At 35.9% G+C, this 24531-nt stretch overlaps 1 protein-coding gene and 1 long non-coding RNA gene across 2 annotated transcripts; one reads left to right on the forward strand and one right to left on the reverse strand.

The window, feature by feature from the left end:
* The first annotated feature begins 1192 nt into the window (after positions 1–1192).
* On the forward strand, positions 1193–1660 carry LOC136853870 (uncharacterized). The gene has a single exon (XM_067129796.1). The coding sequence runs from the start codon at positions 1193–1195 to the stop codon at positions 1658–1660; it is 468 nt and encodes a 155-aa protein (XP_066985897.1).
* Positions 1661–19230: 17570 nt separating this feature from the next.
* LOC136853892 (uncharacterized) lies at positions 19231–23271 on the reverse strand. The gene is made up of 3 exons (XR_010857559.1): positions 23131–23271; positions 22057–22136; positions 19231–19992 (listed from the first exon to the last, which is right to left on the reverse strand). It is a non-coding gene; the product is annotated as an uncharacterized lncRNA (long non-coding RNA).
* Between the last annotated feature and the right edge of the window lie 1260 nt (positions 23272–24531).

Genomic DNA, 24531 nt, shown 5'->3' on the forward strand with positions numbered 1-24531 from the left:
TCTCTCTCTCTTTCTTCAAAAGAGAGAAGTTATTACCATAGAATATTTGTGTGGTCACTGGTATTAATCTTAGCTTCTGAGATCTGAATGTAAGAAAAGTTGTAGCGGCACCATACAAAAAAGTGTGTTTTGTGAATTTTGCGAAAGTTTTCACAAGCTTGTGTAAGGTAAAGTGAATTTTACTATTATTACCATGGTATCATAAGGTATATTGAGAGAATTTTTGCCTTAGTGAAATTATTATTGATATTCTTTTGTGTATTTTTGATTTTTGTATGTTCTTCTGTTTGCAATCCCTAGATTTTTCTCATTTTGTATATTGGTGATTTAACATTTTTATTTGTTTAGCATTTTAAATATTTTTGGATAATTTAACATTGCATACTTCATTTAATTTTCATTTACTAAGATTTTCATTTCAAATCTTGAGTAATTCTTGATAGCTTAAATTTTGCTTGATTCATTTAAATTCTTGATAAATTAAAGTTTTGTGATTTGTTTTTGTTTAATAATTTGTGATTTAGTTTTGTTTAATAATTTAACTCAAGAATTAATTAAGTTTTTGTGTTCTTTCTAAGTAATAGTAAACTGTTTCAGATTGTGAATTCTAATTATAAATTTTGAATTTTAAAAATAAATTTTTTTATTTGAAATTTTTAAGAACTGTCTCATTTATTGACCACCAGTGAATAGGATTAATTATGTGCATAAGGTAAACTGATAAACATGTTTTGTTCCTTTAGTTTTGCTGAGATGAATTAAGACCAGGGAAACAGTTTAAAGTTGTTTGAAGAAGTGATGCCCTTTTACTCTAGTATATTTCTTGTTTAATTGTTGATACCTCACACTTGTTTTGATAAACTTAGTTTGATATTTCACGTGATTAATTAGCTTTTTAAGGGATCACTGATACCTGTAGAGTACTCAGTCGTAATTTTTATTGTTATGAGAGTTCAGGTATCTGGCTGCAGTGAGGTAAATTTTTGAATTCTGTGATTAGTTGTGTAATAACCAGGTACTTGGAACGTTTCGTGACAATAGAATTTGGTGCCCAGACCCAGGAACAAAACAAAATATTACTTTGGTTTATGGTTTATACTGGCGGTGTTAGGGATATATTTTGATAGGAGAGTGACCACATTATCATTTTAACATTGTATTGTGAATTATTTAGTTGAGGAACTTAAAGAAAATGGCTCTGTTGAATGTTCAGAAGTTTTTAGCAGTTCCATCCATCCAAGAATTATCTAAATCCAACCTGACTGAGGGACAGTGGACTGCTTTAGCAGTGGCATGTTGGGGTAATGTGTCTAGTGGCATGATAAAGGCACAAACCAGATGTATTGCAATCCAAGCATTGATGGACTCTGGTAAAATAGATAAAGAGTTAGGAGAGGCGCAAGAATTGTTGAATGCAGCTGAGGCAAAGTTTATAAATAAACAAGAGCAACAGAAAGAGAAAAGTGATGCAGAGGAAGAGCTTAGACGCATAGAAGCAGAAGAAAGTTTGATCAAGTTGAAGATGCAGGCAGAAAGGGAAAGAGAAGACAGAGAGAAAAGAGAAAGAAAAGAAAGAGAAGAAGAAAAAGCAGGAGAAGAAGAAAGAAAGAGCAAGAGAAGAAACAGAGAGAGAAAGGGCAAGGAATCAAGATGGTTATGAAAGAGAGATGAAATTAATAGAAGCTCGCTCCAAGTTACCTGTAACACCGTCTAGCCCTATCCAAGGTACTCAAGAGCCTGTATTTGATGCAGTAAGAGTGCAGAAGTTAATTCCAAAGTTTACAGAAGAAGCTCCAGATGAGTTTTTGATCACTTTGAAAAAGCGGCTTCAGGTATGGGATGGCCAGAAGATAAATGGTGTCTTGATACAGAGGTGTTCTCATTGGTAAAGGAAGAAGTGCCTATTTAGCCTTATCATCTGATCAGTGTAAAGAGTGCAAGGTGCTCAAACACAATGTGCTACAAGTTTACCAGATGACCACTGAATATTACAATGAAAGATTCAGATCTTTGAGAAAAGATGACAAGATGACTTTCTGGGATTATCCCTACAAAGTAAGAAGTTTCAAACAATGGTTGGAGGCTGCTAGATTTAAATCTATGGATGAACTTGAGGAGTTAGTAGTCCTAGAGCAATATCTTAGAGGAATTTCTGAACACATAAGAGCCTATTTGAGAGAGAGAGGACTATAACATAATTTGTAGCAAAAGGAATTATAATGTCAATACCAGAACCAGCAATGCACAGGTTTTAGGTCTCATCCAAATTTCAGAAACATTACTACTGGGAATCCTTCCAGTGGCAATGCATGCCAGTACAAAGTCATGTAATACCCATCAGCAATCAAATGTTAAATCTTCATCATCCAGTTTCTCAAAACAGATACAGAAGACTAATGTTGTCTGCTTCAAGTGTGGAAGAGCAGGACACTACAGTCGAGACTGTTATCAGACACAGCAGCAGACCAAGCCAGTTGGTCAAGTGGTTAAAGGTAACCAGGTGAAACAAAGTACGAAGAGCATTGTGGGGAAGACTGAGATAGTTGGAAAGACTGAGACTAAACAAGCTGTTTAGCAACCAGTGGAAATGTAACCTCAAGCAGTGAGTGGCTGAGCAGCTTGGAGGCTTTTAAGCCATATATCTATGAAGGTACGCTGGCAACTGAGTAGGGAGTGTGCAAGTACCAGTCAAGGTATTACGTGATACGGGGAGTAACCGTAGTGTGGCAGTTCGTAGTGCTCACCCACAGCTGGAGAGGAATCTCACCAGAGATTCAGTTATTTTGAAGGGTATAGGAGAAGAGGTAACTCCTATATGCCGCTTGCACCTGTTGTGTGAATTGGTGACAGGGAATGTTGATATTGCTGTAAAGGACTCACTAGCTGTTGAAGGTGTACATGTTTTACTGGGTAATGAAGTTGGTGGTGTACCATTTGTTCCTTGTCCTATAGTAACGGACAAACCATTGAGGATTAGTCGTAATGTGGATTTAGAGAAGAATAACCCCCACCTGTTTCCAAGTTGTGTAACTACCAGCAGTATGAAGAGAACTACGTCTGCAGGTGAAGAAACTGAGGATTTACCTGCACAAGAAGGATCAAGTGAAGGATCTTTGAGCTTAGAAGACCTGTTCCAGGAAAGTGAAGTTTCCCCTAGTGTCAGTATTGAAGAGATTTCCCAAGAAGACAAGGATCCTGTTGTTTTTGAAGGAGTGTTCCTGAAGATAGTAGCGAAACTACAATAGCAGAGTTAGCAGATATGGAGAGTTCAGCCCTTGAAGTTGGTCAAGTGACTAGAGAGAAGCTAATGGAACTGCAGAAGGATACAACGCTAGCTGATTTCTGCTTCAGGAAGGATTGCTAATGAGGAAGCATCGACCTGCATATACCAGGAAATGCTGAATGGGGTGAATATCATCAAATTTTGATTCCATATCCATTGAGGAAGTAAGTGGTAGCAGTAGCTCACAAGTCTGGACATATGGGAATCAGGAAGACTGTTGAGAAGACTATGAAATACTTTTTCTGAACTGAACTTCACAAGGATGTTAGCAGGTTTTACAGAGAGTGTCACACATGCCAGACAGCTGGAAAACTGAATGAAACCATTCAGAAAGCCCCCTACAACCCATAGAGGTTAGAGGAGAACCCTTTAGCAAAGGTGATTATAGATGTGGTTGGGATGCTTCTGAAAACAAAGAAAGGAAATGAATATCTGTTAACATGAATGTGTCCTGTGGCAAGGTATCCTGAGGCGATTCCTGTAAGAAGTATAAGTGCAAAGGTAATTACTGAGAAGTTAGTGGAGTTTTTCTCCAAGTTTGGAATACCACAAATTGTGCAAAGTGATAGAGGAATGAGCTTTACTTCAAAATTGTTCCAAGATGTGATGAACTTGTTAGGAGTGAGACAACAGTTATCAACTGCTTATCATCCACAAACTCAAGGAGCCTTGGAAAGGTTCCACCAGACACTGAAAAGTATGTTAACTAAGTATTGTTATGAATCAGAAAGAGAATGGGATGCTACAATAGTTTATCCTTGATGTTGTTTGAAATTAGGAATGCTTATCAAGGAAGCATGGGATGTTCACCAAGTGAAATTATTTTTGGTTGAGACGTGAGAGGTCCATTGAAGATTCTTGTTGGGAATTGGGAAGAAAATCAAGAGGAAATCCAAGGAGAATAAGTGAAGAATTTGAGGAAAAGGTTAAGAGAAATTAGAAAATTCTCTTTAGAAAATCTAAAAATAAATCAAGAGAAAATGAAAAGGAGACATGGTAAGACTAAGCTTGGAAGTTTTAGTGTAGGACAGCAAGTTCTAGTGTTTTTACCAGTGGAAAGATTTCCCTTTAACTATAAGTTTCAAGGTCCTTATGGGATAATAGAGAAGTTAAGTGATCGAACTTATGTGATTGAAACACGAGGAAGAAGGAAAAAGCAGTGGAGGACACATGTGAATCTTTTGAAACCTTACTTCTCAGAGACTAAAACTGAAACAGTGTCAATAACACAGACAACTTCATCTACAGAGGATGATGATGGCTACGAATTGGGAGGTGAAAGCAAGATGAACAATTCTTCCATATTGGAAAATTTGGAGGATAAATTAAAACATTTGAGTGTTGAGCAAAGTAGTGAATTAAGTGAAGTGATTAGAGGTTTCCCTGAAATGTTTGCTGATGTACCTAGGTGAAACGATCTGACAAAACATGAGATAAAGATCAGAGAAGATGGAAAACCTTTTAAACAGAGAGCTTATTGCTCATACCTTTTCATCGAGATGTTTTGAAGAAAGAAGTTGAGAATTGTTGCAGCATGGATTGGCAGAACCCAGTTCAAGTCATTTCAGCTCTCCATGTGTGTTAGTGAAGAAACCAGATGGCTCATTTAGGATGTGTACTGATATAGGAAACTGAATTCCATCAGTATGACTAACAATTATCCCTTCCCTCTTATTGATCAATTACTTGATAATATTGGGCAAGCCAAATTTGTTTCCAAGATAGACTTGTTGAAAGGATATTACCAAATTCCCTTAGATGAGAATGCGAAGTTGCTGTCAGCTTTCATTACTCCTTTTGGACTGTATCAATATACTGTTTTGCCGTTTGGTCTAATGAATGCACCTGCAACATTCCACCAAGTGATGGATCAACTGCTAGGATCTGTAGAAGGAGTTGGTGTATACCTTCATGACATTGTGATTTATGCCAATACATGGGAAGAACATCTGAAGATTTTAAGGAAAGTTTTCAGGAAATTACGGGAAGCAGGACTAACAATCAACTTACAAAAAAGCGAGTTTGGAAAGGCAACTGTTCAGTATCTAAGATTTGAAGTTGGAAAAGACCTTCTCGCTCCTGTTGATGCTAATGTAGAAGGTATCCGTAAGGCTAACACCCCTAGTACGAGGAAAAAGCTACAAAGGTTTTTGGGCATGGCTGGATTTTATAGTCGATTCTGTCCAAATTTCTCAGCCTAGTAGCTCCCCTGACTGATTTTGTAACCATACTTGTAGAGATAGAGAACATTTTTTAAAAGAACAATGTAATTGCAGATTATTTATCCCACTGTGAATCATTGGATTCAAACCTGGGATAAATAATCTTCTGGGCGGAGGAATTTCATAATGTTTCCATGTAATGTGTATATCATCCTATAGTTTTGATATATTTAAACTCTTCTGTTTATCATGCATTGTGTGTAATAATAATAATTGTTGAAGTATCTTATGTAGTGCAATGTCTGATCTCAAAAGAGTTAGTGTTTTGGGTAACTTAGAAGAGTGGTTTAAAATTAGTAATACGTTTTAATAATAACATAGTATGTGATCGCACATTTTGTCCCTTAGCAACAAGTGTTCAATACTTGTGATTTCGTATGTCATGCTTTAGTTCGGCTGTCGTCACGAGAAATAACGAGTAAACAAGCACCTTGTTTTGATTCACTTGTTGACGGGTCGGGAAAAGCAATCGATTCGAGTTAACATATCTGTAAAAGCTTTATCTCATATGACAAGACGAATGATTTCGCAATGTTTCACATACTGTTCTGAAAACCAACTTTGGTTCTTCGTCTTGTTTTGAAAGCATGCCGTTTGTGGCTGCCAGCTGCTGTCTGTTTTGATCTTGTTGAGGTTTCATTAAGAGCTTCATCCCATACCATTTTTTGTTTGAGTCACATACGCCTTTTTGAGAGTAAATACACGTCTTAATAGATCGCATCATGCTTTGTAGGACTGTGTTGCTCTGATCACATATTGTTCTGATGTCGTCTGATTGTTTCATTTCCCACTATAATCCTAAAGTTTGCTCATTCTGATTTCAGAAACTGTTAGTGTTGGTTCCCTCTCTCTCTCTCTCTCTCTCTCTCTCTCTCTCCAAAAGAGAGAAGTTATTACCGTGGAATATTTGTGTCGTCACTGGTATTAATCTTAGCTTTTGGGATCTGAAAGTGTGTTTTGTGAATTTTGCGAAAGTTTTCACAAGCTTGTGTAAGGTAAAGTGAATTTTACTTATTGTTACCATGATATAATAAGGTATATTGAGAGAAGTTTTGCCTTAGTGAAATTACTATTGATAAGTCTTTTGTGTACTTTTGTGTGTTCTTCTGTTTGCAATCCCTAGATTTTCACATTTTATGTATTGATGATTTAACATTTATTTATTTAGCATTTTAAATATTTCTTGATAATTTAACATTGCATACTTGATTTAATTTTCATGTATTAAGATTTTCATTTCAAATCTTGAGTAATTCTTGGTAGCTTAAATTTTGCTTGATTAACTTAATTTCTTATAAATGAAAGTTTTGTGATTTAGTTTTGTTTAATAATTTGTGATTTTGTTTTGTTTAATAATTCAACTCAGGAGTTAATTAAATTTTTATGTTGTTTTCAAGTAATAGTGAATTTTTTCAGATTGTGAATCACGTAGAAAAGTTATTATTATTATTATTATTATTATTATATATATATATATATATATATATATATATATATATATATATATATATATATATATATATATATATATATATATACGTATACACACACACACACATATATACTGTATATATAAAATTTATGATTTCTTTGGATACTTTAATGATTCTGAGATGCATATTACCAGTCCTGGTTGCAAGAAGGTGCACTGGAACATGACATAAGGGGAAAAAGATTTCAAGGCGCTAAATGAAGTATTGTTATGTTGAGCGGACCATGTGAGCATTAAACCTCTCTTGCAGAAAAGATATTTTGATAGATGTTTCTGAGGCCGCGTGAGGTGATAACAAGAATTCGTAAAACTTTCCTTGTTACAAATTCTGGATGTAAAGCTTTATTCGATCATGGAAGGAAACTGGTTTCCACATGGAATTTTTTGACATCTTGATAAAAATTATTATTACTAAAACAACAATTTTGGGGAAATTACTGAGAGAGAGAGAGAGAGAGAGAGAGAGAGAGAGAGAGAGAGAGAGAGAGAGAGAGAGAGAGAGAGAGATAAATAAGAAGTAATAATATAAGGAAAAATGGAGAAAATCTGAAGAAGAGTAAAGACAAGACGTTAGGAATATCCTTAGCTGGAGGTTCCAGACATCCCCAAATGACGATTTCTCAAAGTCCTTTTCTTCGCCTCTGCCTCCTCCCTCCTCCCCGTGTAAGGCCACTCGCGACACTATCAGAAAATTAAGTCATTTGACACCTAACAACAGGAAATTGAGAAGAGAAATTGAGCGTGAATGATGATAAATTCCCGGAGTGGAAAGGAAATGAGGAATGTGCAAGAACTGGAAAGAGTCTGGAAGATAGTGTCTGTCAGAAAGCCCCATGATGCCATCCCCAGCCCCTGTCGTTAGCCCATCACCCAAATCCTATTCCAGACTTTATCCATATTCATTCTTGCCTTAAGTTAGGCATTTCCCTTTGAACCCGCTCAGGCAGCAGCATCCGCTTCTTTCTCCTTTTACGAGAGCCTCCGCCTCTTCTCGTTCGCTCTCGTGGGCACGCTTAAGATTTCACAACTAACACTGAGGCACTGGTCAACCGGCTTGTGAATTTAGCACTCTACCCCCGAGCCACAAGAGAGAGAGAGAGAGAGAGAGAGAGAGAGAGAGAGAGATTTTGCTCGCCTCTGTCGTACCAGGTACTTCGTAATGCAGATGTCGACAAAAGGATGGATCGACTTGATAAAGGTAGTTGCTGAGAGTGAGAGAGAGAGTCGATATAAGGATAGGTGGAGAGAACTAGAGAAAGAAGGAGAGAGAGAAAGTGCGTTATAGTCAAGGGGAAGATCGTGAAGGCTCCTGTAGAACATGAATAACGGATACGTGCTGCCTGAGTGGTTTCGACAGGAAACGCCTAACTTGGGGCGAGAATGAATATGGATCAAGTCTGGAACAGGACTTGAGCGAGGGGTGACGACAGGGGCTTGGGGAAGCTTCCTTCGTGGAGGAGTCATCGGAGTGATCACGGAATTTAACTGGATTTTGAACGTGATGTTTGTCCCTATGATTAACCAGATATCGAGATGGATCTGGGCATACGATTTGTTATAATTTCCATTAACATGACGAGACAGGGAAATTTTTATGGATTTTATTGAACCAAGAAAGAGTATTTCGTCTAATGGCCAAGAGAGACAAGGCTACAATCTTTGATAGATTCATTTATCAATTTGTCAGAAATAATTACTATCTACTATTACAAACAGTTGACATTTCTGTCACAAGCAGCTGTTTGTGAAAATTCAGTCCAATTTGGTGTACGCAAGTCTTGTTGCCCAAAGCATTATGTACGTATAGCCAGTGTTCTGCCGATTTATTTGCAATGGCTTCATTAGGACTCGAAATCTAAGGCCCCGCTCAAGTCTGGGGCTAGACTGCGACCGAACAAATTCCGACTCTCATCAATGGAAATGTCTGTTACCAAATTATTTAGCCAAAATCTTTTGTGTTCCAAGTTAAATCTTGAAAGATTTGGTACTTGGTAAATCTTTATCAAGAAACTTACAGAAAACTCCAGGTTTCGCATTCTGCAATTTGCATCTGCATTTCTTTACAAACAATATGCACGTGAACCAAATCACCTAAAAATGACTGAACTAGATGATATGCCGATACACCGAAAAGGTTCAGATTAATATCTACTCAGTGGCTAAATTATAGTGTCACTAAATTTCTTGACAAGTACGTAACTACACGTGTGAAATAAGAGGACGGTTCATTTCAGAACTCATGTGTAGTGCGTGTATGTCAATTTTAAGCATTCCGATGCATGATGCGCAAAACTCAGCAGTTCTCCCGTCCGCCGTCTTATAAACTGATTTGGGAACTAAGCGGTGCTAATCACTTGCAGTATTAAGGGATAAAAACAAAAGAAAACATGCCCTCAGTTTCAGCTGTCCAAATGATAAGTATATTGGCTACCAAGGGAGGGCAGTACACTAAAAAAAAAAAAGAAAAAAAAAAAAGAGTGGCTGCGTGAGGCCTGGGGTGGGTGGGTGGGTGGGGTGGGTAGGTGGTTGGGGAGTCTGTGGTGATTCGTGGCAAACCCCCTCACATAAATGGAGTCATCTGGCGACCTGACAAACAAAAGAGGATCGAGTGTCGACCAAACACGTGTGCAGAGTAGTCTTTAATTCCACTGAATCACCTCTTGACTTTAAACTGTCACGGAAACATGGTCCTACTCTATTAATGATGTTTACAGAGTGATTTTCTCTTTCTGTGTTCATTTATTTTTATCTGTACGTATCAAATTTATCGAAGGCAATGAAGGTAATCCAACGCAAAAGTAAAACGGAATTGATGCATTTGACTCCGCAAACTTCAATTATTGGTTCATTTGTTTACAAAACCCGAAGGCAAAAGTTGGGAAAAATAAACCATCCTCGCAATAAACTTATTTCATCGTCATGTACTCATCAAATTAATTGACTAGATTACCAAAGATAAAAAAAATGACTTAAGTAAACACTATTTTATGTCGAATCATTGATTAAAATATGATGTTCATCTGTGAATTGCTACGACGTAATTTTCTTTTTATTTATTTTTTGTCAGTAGAATTTGTAAAATTTTAAGAATCCCTGTATTGAATAGACGCTAAAGAATTAAGTGCCGTTTCAACCAAATCAGCTCGAACGGGCGACGAAATTCCAAAGCCCTGAGCAAAAGGAAGTCGAGAGGAAGGTAAGTAATGCAGACGAGAGAAGGGAAAAACGAACAACAGTTTGCCGTGATGTTCAGCGCTGACTTTGACATACTCAGTTCCCAAGAGACTGAAGAGAATAAATATTGAACAGCAGCCTTATTTGGCAAAAGAAATTTAATGCTTGTTTATTCTTTTTTTTTTCTTTTACGTAGGAGTGTTGTCATTTCCCTCAGTCATTTTTCATCTTGGTTGTCAATTTCTATTTAATTGTTGGAGGATTGAAGTCCGACTCAGAAACCTTATACCCAAGACAAACTCAAATGTACCTACAGATTATACAACTAGTTCCAATAAACATCATGAAAGTTTCCATGCTTGGACTAGGCATTAAGTGATATATATATATATATATATATATATATATATATATATATATATATATATATATATATATATATATATATATATATATACATACATATATACATATATACATATATATACATATTGATTACCTTTGAAATAATGCATTCATTATGAACCTTAACAGAGGTAAAACAATTAAAAACACTTTCAGTAAGCAAATACAATATATATCCGAATAGTGAGTGAAAAAGTTTTGCGTTTCTGTCATTATTCTCCCAATAACATACTTCTTAGGAACAATATTGTTCTCCTCTTGAGTTGCACTTTCTGATCAATGGTGTATTGTAATACGTAAGTACAGAACACTTGTAATACACCATAATTTGTATTGATCTATATACTACAATAACCTTTGCGTGCACTTTTTTACACAGTGTACTTTGTGTGTGCGTGTGCGTGTGCGTGTGTGTATGATGCGACTGACTGCCTCCATGGTATCCAATCTACTGATAAAAGTCCCATTGGAAACTGATACTACAATAACCTTTGCGTGTTATTTTTTACACAGTGTACTGTGTGTGTGTATGTGTATGTATGTGTATGTATGTGTGTGTGTGTGTATGATGCGACTGACTGCCTCCATGGTATCCAATCTACTGATAAAAGCCCCATTGGAAACTGAGACTGTTAAGCTCTCGCGGCCATCACGAACGATAAGCGCTTTATCGCAATTCCCTATCTGTCTGTGTGGATCTCCTTAAATCATTCTAATTTCCTTTTGATTCTATTTTTCCTTTCTTATCTGGCCGAGCAGCGCCATCACCTCCTCCTCTCTTTCACATCCTTTAATAACTTAATTCATTGGACGCTTTCCCCCTTTTGTCGCATCTTCATCTCTCATTATCCTCCATTGTTATCCCGTGTCTTCATCTCTTTCTAATTTTCGCTACTTCCTCTCGGCCCCTCCGACACAGGAACCACCATTTCAAGGTAAAGAGCAAAAAATAAACAAAAAGAAAGGAAACAAAAAATGATGGAATCGGCATCTGAGATGCGAAAGGAAAAGGGTGACAAAGAAAATAGAGAACGGCGATAATGCAGAAGGAATGATTTGTTCTGAAGTCAATGCAATCTAGGCGCTTGCAAGAAGGAGCGACGTGACGCATGCACTCACTGACTCTCGTCAGAAGAAATGAATAGAATTGTCCGAGTGGCCAGGCTCGTCTTTCGCCTTTCCATTATATTGTCACACTTCGATGAACTTCGCTACTAATGCGTCGAACATTTGGGCTCACTCCACAATAAGAACAAGAGCCTGACATGCCACCGTTTGAAAACTTTTCACTTTGAAACGGATATGCTTCAGAATAGTGTCAGAATTGACGCGTTACGACAGTAGGTTTCGCGAAAGGTCAAGGGCAAAGGACATACTAAGTAATTATCATTAATTTGTTTATCTTTGAGTTCACATTCACAGGATCTAGTTGAAAATAGAATAGAATGGCTATGTTTAGAAAAATGACAAAGAACTCTCAAGAGAGCTATAGTAAACGCATATTGAAACAAAAGTCGTAAAAGTAATGAACAATGACGATTCAACTTATCAGCAGTTGAGAAATAAATAAACCGATTAAAACCCCGAAGAGTAGCATAAAATGTGAAAGAATCGCAAAGGGCTAAGATACAGTGGAGGTGGGACTGCGGTTACAGGCGGACGGAGAAGCGAAGAATAGAGAGAGAGAGAGAGAGAGAGAGAGAGAGAGAGAGAGAGAGAGGGGAAAAAATCCTGCCTGTGATCTCGCCTTTGGCTAAGTGTTTGACGCTATGTATTTAAAAAGGCCTCGTAAAGTGCCTCCCGTGCATTAACTCCATTATGTATATTCGTCTCAGCCACAACAATTTCAAAGCGGACAAAAATGGGGGAATTTGGAGAGGAAGGCAGCCACCAAGTCGGAAGAAGGAATTCCGCCAGCACGTCTTCAAACCTTCAGGACAACGTCGATTAAGAAACAACAAGCTCACACACACATACATACAGACATGTGCATATATATATATATATATATATATATATATATATATATATATATATATATATATATATATCAAGTGCCGGTGCCTAACAGATGACGAATGAAAATCTTGAAACGAGATATCTTTTGAAGCGATGAGAGGATCATTTCCTCAGATATTCTGCGAGAGGAAGAAAGGAGAGGTGATTTCCAAATCTTTTCTTTCGTTGATATTAAAACCATTTTTAATGAACATATTCTACAGTGCATTTTATGGCGTTCCCTATCTCTGCTTTGTCAAAATTCTTTGAAAGGTGTTATTTTCTTCTTCAGTTTTAATCATCATAGTGGGATTGCAGTTCTGATTCTGTCTACAACACTTAAAAGTCGTGCGTTGATGAAACTTCAAAATAACAAAAGCCATAACAGAAACCGCGGGGGGTCGTCGTAATCTGGTCAGTACAGCAGATTTTTAGTGTAATGTGATAGGAATATAAAAGTTCATATTGACAACAATATGGTCTCTATTCCAGATGCGATAACTAACACTTTTTATTTTGAAATTTCATCTGAAGTCATCATTCCGTAGTTTGAGCGAAGTGCAATTAATAAACATTTTGACCATCAACTTCCAGCAACATATGCAACGAAAGTCCTATCTGCATTTGCATCGTGTTTCCCTCTTTGGTAAATAGCTTAGAAAGGCTGCGTAATATCATCGTCAAATAGAGTAACCAATCCAACCAAGATCAGGCAACAAAGCTCTCGCGAGAGAGGTTACCTCCATTAACGACCGAGCCCCAGGTAGGGTTACATTCACTCAGCTGCTCAAGCCGTGTTTACAAACAGATGGTAGTGAATGCATTAGCTATACACGACTGTTTAAACTAAACCTCCTTAACTTTTTAGGATTGCTAGCCGTACATCAAAAGTAAAAATGCCTTAAAATGCTTGTGAGATGTTCTCTTAATGGCAGACAACAGCATTTACGGTTAAAAGCATTATGGCTGCTAGCTTAAATGTCAGACCTGAACACTCACTTCTTTAAGGTGAGGAACTTTATAGTCTGCAAGAGGTTCCCTCTCAACTTGAAACATGATGGGAAACTTAGTTGTTACTCCTCGGAATTATTTTCACCCATTCCCATCAGTGAAAAAAAAACTAATGATAAAGTGAATAATCTGGTAAAACTGAAACAAGGCTAAAATCGAAAAAGGGATAACTATATCAGCTGAAACAAAAGGCATCGGCGAAAGTTCTGTCACTGCACAGGAGAATGAAACAGTGTGGTTGTACATACAAACCTACAAGTCTCAGGAACCGTCAGTACCAAAATACCAATAATCAATTTTTGCCTGAAATATGAAACACTTAGGTGTAGGTGTTCAAGATTTTGTGTTAAGAAAAATGGTGTCCTCATTCTAACTTGGTTATTTAGCAGTATGAATTGTCCGCTGAACCTTAAGATAGACTATCCAGAACACTCGAAGCTACTGTACTAAATATACTGATGGGGTGAAATGAACTGGGATGACATTGGTTTTCCAAAGTTATCGGGCTTAGGTTCTTGTGATTTATAGACCCATTACAGAAATGATTATTACTTATAATCATGCCATGAAAATATTACATGCATCATTAAACACTTTGAATATTAGTCTCTTGTTTACGAAATTAAGACGAGATCATATTAACAAACTTAAAAAAAATAGGGGTGACCCTTAAACGTAAGCATTTTTTACTTTCGTTTTTTCTAAAAATATCATATACTGACAGTTTCTGAAAAGATGAAACACATTTCATGAGGTGTTTACCAAATTGTTTTATTCATATAATCAAAATTTGAGTCAATAATAACTTGTATTATCGAATTCGCTTAACCCATATATACGGTACTTTACACAAACAGGGATTTATAGATCATAAATATATATATATATATATATATATATATATATATATATATATATATATATATATATATATCTTGACCAGGATTCGAACGAGTACATTTTTAGGTTATTATATGGTTAACATTGACATTATCCAGTCAGAATTCATTTTGAATCTGTGAAACATATTCCCGGCGAATTCAGTTTGTGTACCTAAAATCGAGATCAACCAATCTCCATCATGATAGCTGAGATCTGATATTGTAACAAGTTTCTATGTATGTGTAATAGTTTGCCAGTTTCATGCACTACAATAATACATTTTAGAAATTTAAGAGGACATAACCCATTAATATAAAATTCCCTTTAGCTGGATATTCCTTAAGGGAAATTACTTTTAAGTGCATTTACCCTGACCAGTATTCGAACCTATGCCTTTTTTATATATATTTTGTCATATCAATGATTTTATCAAATCAGCTGTCAAGAGAGAGAAAAGAAGAGAGAAAAGAATGGATTCAGTCTCTGTGATACATACACCGGTCGAATTCAGGCCTTGTACCTAGAATGATAATCAACTCATCTCCATCATGACTGATGCGTACTAAGTTTGTGACTTGTGGCGATGTAAAATAGTTTGTCAGTTCTTCACATACACATATAATGATCCCAAATATTAAGCTATAAATGTAAAGAGATATTAAAATCACTTGTCCTTGAGAATAATTTGCGCCTAATCGAAATAAATTCTTATCTCTTATGATATCTAAATGGTTAATGGAACTATCACAAATGAATCAACCAACAACGTCATAGGTTCGAATTCCGGCCAGGGCAGATTCTTATCATTATCCTTATGGAAGTAAGTTATTCACAAGATGTCCTGTTTCAATATTACCGCAATTAATTATGGCTCAATCTATAAAAGGTGAAGTGTAAAATTTACACACAAACATATATCAATTTATCTATCTGTCTATCTATCTACATACATACGCACACACACATAACTTCGAAAAGTTAAATACATTGGTAGCTGACCGCAACGGCCTTCAAGATCTCTCTCCCTCTCTCTCTCTCTCTCTCTCTCTCTCTCTCTCTCTCTTTCAAAATACCCTAAACTATTGTGTGGAAAATAAACCCTGTGTACAAATAACAGTTTATTCTGTGAAGCTAACATATTACAAGTTAAAAACATGGTAAATAAGAAAATTGCTAAAAGAACAAAAGAATGCAATGATAAATGAATATCTTCCCCAAAAATCATCTTGGTAAACACAAAAATTATAAACTGGATTCTTCCCCATCTCAACTCTCTAATAACAATAATTCGTCTCCATTGTATTAGGTGTCTTTCTGTCACAGTTCCTTTAAATGACCACTCCCCATAATGGTTACGTTACATGCATGTCTGTGCGTATGCATGACTAATCATGGCTCCATTTGAAACATCTGGGAAGGAACAAATACCCCACATTAATAACAAAATCATGAAGGTCTGTGAAACTATTACAACACCATGAACACACATCAAAAGCACTGATAATATAAATGGCATAAATGATAAATCACTAAAACAATAAAAGTAAAGATGGGCCACTGCAATGTTAATTAATTTTTGGGGGAATCTAAGCCTGGAATTCCAATGTCTGGCTGTCACTTTCTCGCTCAGCAGTGCCATACATTTCACAAAATGCCTTTTCACCTGTCATTCACCCCTCACAAACTAATACACATATATGGTTGGCACACCTAGAAATCCACTTAAAACCAGGCCCCAGGCTTTGAGACATTCTATCTAGAACACAGAGATAGCAAGCTATCCCCCGGACATGTGTTGCTGAATTGGCTTGTATCCAACAGTGGCTGAAAACGAAAAATGTTGAATAACAGATGTCCAGGTCACCTTCCTCTTACCCGTGAAACTGGTAAACATCACAAGAGCCTGTGTTGTCTTGAGCATGTACGCAAATTCCTACATAAACATGTGTACATATATATATATATATGTATATATATATATATATATATATATATATATATATATATATATATATATATATATATATATATATATATATATATATATATAAATATATATATATATATATATAAATATATATATATATATATATATATATATATATATATATATATATATATATAAAATATATATATATATAAATATATATATACATATATATATATATATATATATATATATATATATATATATATATATATATATATATATACATATATATATATATATATATAAATATATATATACATATATATATATATATATATTATATATAAATATTTGTGTCTGTGTGCATTTGTATGTGTTTGTGATGTGTGAGAGAGAGAGACAAAGTGAGGGACAGATATTACTCGGAGATGTAATTGCAAGATAGAAAACAAGATTGCGTACAGGAATGATGGATAAAGAAGTCAGCAGGAAGGTGAGAGAAAAGTCATGCAACAGAAAAAGGATGAGGAGGTGGGCAAGGACTTTAGGGAGTGCAAGGTGTCCTACAAAACAGTAAATGTAGAGAGAAAGGTTAATGAGAAAATGGACCTTAGACTAAATGATGCACGATGGAGAGAGGCATGAAGAGAGTACAGTTCTTGATCAATGGAATAAGTATTTTGAGGATTTGTTGAATTATAGAGAGAGAGAGAGAGAGAGAGAGAGAGAGAGAGACTATAACTAAATGATGCAAAAGTGGCAGTGTCTAATGTAAGAATGAGAATGATTACGGAAGTACTGCTGACAACAGGAAGGCAGTTAAGAAGCTGAAGAATGGAAAGACACCAGGAGCTGATGGGTTGACCAGGACGTAGACGATATTTATCTGAGTAAAGGAAACACTCGAAATGAATGGATGAGAGAAATAAAATTCCTTTGTAACATGGAAAAGTTGATGGAGATTAGGAATTATAGGTGCATAACATTAGGCCTCATGCCAGGTATGACGTCCAGTAAAAATGTGATTGAGGAAGAAAAAGATGACAGCTGGATTGACCGGGGACGGTGGATTGTGGGTGTAGACTTGGAGATGTTGGAATTAGAAGGCTGGAGAGTGACGGGTTTGGCATAAAGATAGAACCGAGACAATAAAAGAAACTCATATCTTTATACGAGAGAAAGGACATTAGATGTAGTTGCAAACTGTGGTTGGAAAGTAGGTGGTAAATGGAGTGTGGAAAGGCTGAGATTGGCAGATAATACAGCGCTGGCTTGAAGTAGAGGAGGGAAGCTGAAGAGACTATTGGGAGTTGGGAAGTGTTTGCCACGTGAGAATGTTAAGAGAAATCAGAGCAATAGCAAGAGCCACAAGTTAACTTAATAAAAGTTGATTATTCCTGTCATCAGAGGGGTCAAAATACAATATCACTTTGCTGAACAGTAAGTTTAAATCTGCATAGACTTTTGCAAGTAAGCACCAAAATTCGCGGTTAATAAACTAGAATCTCCTCAGAATTAAAAACCATTATTTCGGTTACTTATCTCTCATATCAATTTCCCCATCATACTCCTGTTAACCAACCAATCAGTAACTACCATTCCTTTGATTTCATAGGACATCCTTCGTCTTTCAAGAAATTTTACAATCTACAGAGGAAGAAGAAGATCGCGAACGTTAACAGACGAGCCGTATTTGACCTCCGCTTATTTCTTCGTATTCTAGACGCCCTAAATAACCATAGAGGCATCAGCTTGGACAAAACGTAAACATTCAGTATCTACGTGCATTAGAGATAAAAAGTGTCGGTGTTAATTTTGAGAGACTTGGGATTATTAGCATGTTACATACTGCCAAGTGGACCACCCTGAGGTGACGGCCGGGTTTCCACCATGCCCTGAGGCAGTCACGTGACTGTGAAGTCACTATAGCGATTGGGTTCTTTGAAAGCACTGCGGAGACAGGACTCTATGGGATTACTGTTTTCCTTTAACCCCGAATACAACAATGTGTGATGTACTTTCTGATGTATTGAAAGTTTATCACAATGACATCATCAGATATCAGCAGTTAAGTGGATACTAGGTTATGAAGTTCACTAACAATATAGTGTTTCAGTCCTTCTGTAATCGCTAAGACGAAAAAGAATTTCAATTAGGAGACAGAAGGACAGTGCGTGTAATCAATCTTTGCTTGATATATACTTATGTATCAATTCGGTATGCTCCTTTAGACATGGAAAACAGTATATTAGAAAATGTTCATCGGTATGCTCCTTTAGACATGGAAAACAGTATATTAGAAAATGTTCTGGGAAGGTTTGGTCGGGTATAAGAGATACCTTACAATTTATCAAAAAGTTGTTGTAAATTCACTGCTGTTATCAAAATTCTGGTATGTATCTCTCATTGCCACTTAATAAAACATGCACAGAATAAATGCAATTATATTCAGGTATTTATGGAAGGGGAAATATCAGCCAATACGTATGGCAACTTTTTCACCCAAATATGAAGGTGGCTTGAACAGTTTATCACAAAGCTGCTGCCATACTTGCAGCCACAAATCTTCAAGAAGCCTTATTTGGTAGGGCTATGAAGGTTTACTATAAAATCAGATTGGGTTTAATTGAAAATCATGTTTTAATGTAACCTTTGTTCCCCCAATTTTCTATTCCAGGGCAACAGAAAAGTATAAGATTAGTTTGTAAACATCCAAACTTCCTAAATGTAACCAGTAAAATTTTTATACTATTACTTGTTAAAGTTCCTGCCATTGTTGAAAGTAATTATCCTTTGTTGCGTTGGGAAAGGATATGGAAGAACATTAACTCAATAGATATTACGGGAATTTTTATATGATTATGTACATGTGTTACCTACAAATATGAAACTTGCATTATTGAAAACAAGGGAAGACTGAAATGGTTATTTTTGTAATGAACCAGAACATACAATGCATATTTTTTACTTTCGCAGTAAGTTGTAGATTTAAGTGGCTCAAAAATAAATTTACATTAATGTGCTCTATTATGAACAGATTGGCTAAAACTTGACTGATTATAAAAGTCAAAGATAACACAGCAATCTTATTTTTATGTAACTATCTTTATTGTATCTGCCTTAAAAACTTTAATGAAACAAACTTAGTTTTCTCAAAGATAAAAATTATTACAGATGAATCCTAAAATCCATTTATGGTGAAAAACAAATTGTAACATGGATTTATGGAAGGTCTTTTAAACTAGAGTTAAACTAATTATTATGTATACAACAATTACTGTAAAAATTGGTTAAATGAAAATATGTGATGATTGAGTTCTACTGTAGTTGTCTTGGTAACCGAATTTAGAGCACTAATCCTCACAGGATATGCTCAGCGTCTACTAGCTGAATTCTAGTTGTCTGGGTAACCAAATTTTGAGCACTTCTAATCCTCACAGGATATGCACAGCGTCTATCAGTTCAGTTCCAGTTGTCAGGGTAACTGAACTCAGAGCGCTTCGAATCCTCATAGGATATTCAGTCCTAACGAAAAGCGTTGCTTTCCATTAGTATTAGTGTCGCGGTTATGGTCTGCTGCAGCTACACCAAGAGCCTGTGCATAAGAAAAGTAGATTGTTTGGTTTTAGAATACACAAAGTTTCTATGACATAACCTATCCTCTTAACCTACCCTCTTTAAAGTGAAAATAGCCTGTTCAGTTAAGTCCCAGCAGCTATTCTAAGGTTACCATTATAATTAAAAAATACTACGTTGTATGAGTACACTTTCCCATTAACAACCCCATATATTTCTATTGTTCCTTCAAACTCCCAAAAAGTTAAGTATAGAGAGTGCCATCCTTTAAGATATATTTAATAGGGCACCAATCTTACACTTAAACTGCATCTAGCTTCAGTGCTAGAAAACTACTAAAGTTGCCATGCAATGCAAACACTGTCTGGTAACTTTCGTCTTTTAGTATCCAGTCTTAGGGAATCGGAATTCAGAATAAAAGGTCCCCGAAGCAAGCTTTGGCGCTGGAGAAAAGTTGGATGAAGGTAGGGGTCAATGAAAATATGCAATGAAATCTTAACTGTCGATTTCCTAACATGAAAGCTTTCCTTGAAGAGTAAGACGGGGAAGGGTGGGTGTGTTGAGCGCGTTGACGGAACGACGTTAACAAGACCGCCCAAATTCGAATTACAATTTCCACTATTAACCAGCCTATTACAATACCTGCCAAGTCTCAGACATCAGTGTCAAAAAAATTCTCAAATCCCAAGACCTAGGCCTCTTAGAAAATCGTTAAGATCCACATATTACCTGTCTAGTTCCTATTTACTAGTGGGAATGAAATTCTAAGTTATAAAAGTATGTCAGACAGTTACCCTAACCTACCCTACTCACAGCTGCACTAATACATTCAAGCTTACATCTCATGACCAAACAAAGGCCTCAAGTACTGTAATACCCTCTGCTATTAATAACTTTCACTGTCAAATGTCTCCCTAGGTTTGACATTTTGCGTTTTTTACCCCAGTCTATTCCAAGCATCCTTAAGAGATAGACCTGAGCATTTGTTACCTTCAGCCTAACCCCTGCATCTATATAAAATCAGCACGATCTTCTACCCTATTCTATCCTATACTGTTTTTCAAGTTCCTTATCTAATTTCCCACAGAGTCCTAGCTACACGAAAACTATCAACCTTGCAGTTCTAACCTAAGTTAAAAAGTTGGTTGGTCTGAAATTCCCGTTGTGCATGGTGACAAAAGTCACCATGCTTTTTTTTGAACTTCCTGTTGTGCATGGTGACCAAGTCACCATGCACAACAATCAAGTCCACCTTTGCCTGACAGGTGGCACCGCCACCCCGGCAAAGGTGGACTTCGGAAGTGGGCAAAGAATAATTATTTAAATGCAAAACTCACTCCACACGCAAAACTCACTCCACACGCAAAACTCACTCCACACGCAAAACTCACTCCACACGCAAAACTCACTCCACACGCAAAACTCACTCCACACGCAAAACTCACTCCACACGCAAAACTCACTCCACACGCAAAACTCACTCCACACGCAAAACTCACTCCACACGCAAAACTCACTCTTTTGAAGCTGAAATAATTACTCAGGTGCTTTAAAATCTGTTACTGTTCAAAAACTTTAAAATTCCAAAAGAGACAACCAAACTTGACAGTTCAAAAAAAAAACAGCTGAAATTACAAGATCAAACAACATAGGGCAAAAGTTTAAATTTAAGCAAGTTCAAATCACTAACCTAGAAAAAATACTAGATTTACCCTACAAACTTTCAAAAATTACCTTCCACACACACCCACACACCCATTAAACAAAATTTTGATGGTAAAATATAACTAAACTAATAATCAAAAATAAAAATTAATACAAAACGTTCTGAAGTTGACAAATCCTAAAATTCCTTGGAAATTTGTAAAGCTGTTAAAGTTATTTTAAACTCTGCATAATAGACATTATCAAAATCAAAACTAAGGCTTTGAATCTGAAAAAAAATAAAACAAATACATTAAAAAGCCTAAACTTGAAATTAAAACTTGAAAAGTTTTGAAAAGTTTTAATTTAAAAAAAAACGTATCTAAAAAACGTTCGAGGGGTTGCTCAAGTCACTGAACTGGAAAAAAAAAATTCTTACCCATAAATCCAGTTTAGTCAAAAGGTATCGGTACATCAAAGACAATTCAACTTGTGACATATTTAACGACACACCGTAACCTGAAATAAGAAAATATGTTAAAGCCCAAAATATACTAACAAGTGGAAAGAACCAAAGACTGACTACTGGTTACAATCAGCCGAGCCATCTGATAAGTTTTAAAATACTAAGACAAGGAGCAGCAAGCAAGGCTTTATAAACACTGATAAGCTTTATTATTAGTTTACCGCCACTTAAGCCTACAATTAAAGTTAATATCAACTTTAAATACCCCATATTAGGAAGGCTATGTAGTCAAGTAGTCGAGTTAAGCCTCTAATCTTCAAGAAACTTTAAAATCACATTGCATCCTAAGACTTGCTCTATTGCAGCATGAAGTTTAAATGAAAACATACGTGGCAATGCATAAGATTCCTAGTATAAAACCAAAGTGCATAGAATGACCACTCAAAGCAATCTAGTTCAGCCTCGTAATACATAGGCTTCGAAACTAAGTTTCATATACCATGCTGAAAGGCAATCTACAACAATAATTAACATACTAAACATTTTGAACACATTGTAGGAATATACAACAAAATCGAAAATACCAATATTTGAAGATACAAATCCGGCAAACTGAAAACTTTCATACGAGAACTATGTCACTGCTCAAATACCACAATCTAAATATATGAGAAATACAAAACGCAAAACAGTATCCACTCGCCAACCCAACAAACCTTGAAGCACGCCTTCACGCCTAAAAATCTTGCAAAGGCTATTCACAATACGACGTATCTGAGAAACTGCTTAAGCTTCTTTAGACCTCACATGAATATTGCAAACAGACATGCAAATGAACCATATTGGCTATCTGAACCTAGAACAAATTGTAAATCAGACTAGAGAGCATTTGTACACTGCGCACCAAGACTATATACAACAAAATACCGCCTGAAGTAAAGATCATACAAAATCAAAGCAAAGTTAAAAAGAACTACTCTCCTGTTCCGCAGGGTTTAAGATACTGACGAAAAAACACACTACTATAAAACGTAAGTAGCACCTTACCTTGAAAACGTACAAAGGCCCGTCAGAGAGGGAATCATCCCTGTGGAGGACTGCAAACAAAACCAAACAAAGTGAAACAAAGTAAAACCAAAAGTTGTCCATTCCAGCACGGCCGAGAACTCAAACGCAAATGAACGCAAAAATCGAGTTAGTATCAACGAAAGCTGTCTTACCAAGCAGGGGACTGTACAACATTGAAACAAGCTGTTCTTGAGGATAACAGCCAACGACCGCTGCACTGTCTGCTTATGGGCGTCACTTTATCGCCCTTTTACCACCGAAGAAGTTTTAAGGCGATGATCAGAAAATCGACAGAAATTATTATTATTATTATTATTATTATTATTATTATTATTATTGAGATTTGCCGGATATTCTTCCTTTTTAGCGAACTACCCCAATTATGTATCAGTACTTAGCCCATCTGAAAAAAAATTATTATTATTATTATTATTATTATTATTATTATTATTATTATTATTATTATTATTATGGAGATTTGCCATTTACTCTTCCTTTTCAGCAAACTACCTGAATTATGTATCGGTGTTTGGTCTTTATCTGGAATTATTATTATTATTATTATTATTATTATTATTATTATTATTATTATTATTATTATTATTATTATTATTATTATAGTTGTTGCTGTTGTTTTCAGCAGTGCTTAGGCATGAGACCTCATGAATATTCCTTTTCACTAGCGTACTTCATTTAGTATGCTGTATTGTGTTCATCTTATCGTTCATCGTATATAGCCCGGAGCTGAAACAAAGGATATTATTATCATTATTATTATTAGTTAATGTAACATGGCGTCAAAATGACGTGGTCATAGACAAAAATAGTATAGAACACTTTTAAGGTGATTCAACGGTGAGCTTATTAACTCGGAACAATGAATGCAAGGTAATTTTTATAATTAAATTTATTATTACTAATTAAAGGTGCGTAGGTTTGTAATCTACTACGGCAAAAGGTCACCTTCAGCGATTTGCCATATGGATTCAAGGCTTGCAGTGATGAATATATCCCAAAATTTTGGGGAAATTGAGGAGGTAGGAGGACAAAGTGGCATTAAATAAATCATTTATATCTGTCGTAAGTGATATAATCAGCGGCTAATTCGAACAGAGGTCAGTGAATTTACTGAAACCAGGTCATATTATTCGATCATCGCCTGATATTCGAATCCTGTTTCGATATCATTAGGTGGAGCTATGAAAACTATTATCATGAAGATTATCTATATATATATATATATATATATATATATATATATATATATATATATATATATATATATATATATATATATGTGTGTGTGTGTGTGTGTGTGTGTGTGTGTGTGTGTGTGTGTGTGTGTGTGTGTGTGTGTGTGTAGGTGGAGCTCTGAAAAAT

This window comes from Macrobrachium rosenbergii, chromosome 28 (assembly GCF_040412425.1).
Source record: "Macrobrachium rosenbergii isolate ZJJX-2024 chromosome 28, ASM4041242v1, whole genome shotgun sequence".
NCBI classification, from domain to species: Eukaryota; Metazoa; Arthropoda; class Malacostraca; order Decapoda; family Palaemonidae; genus Macrobrachium; species Macrobrachium rosenbergii.

Coding starts and splice junctions, on each gene's coding strand:
- LOC136853870 (XM_067129796.1), top strand. CDS start 1,193: ATGGCTCTGTTGAATGTTCAGAAGTTTTTAGCAGTTCCATCCATCCAA.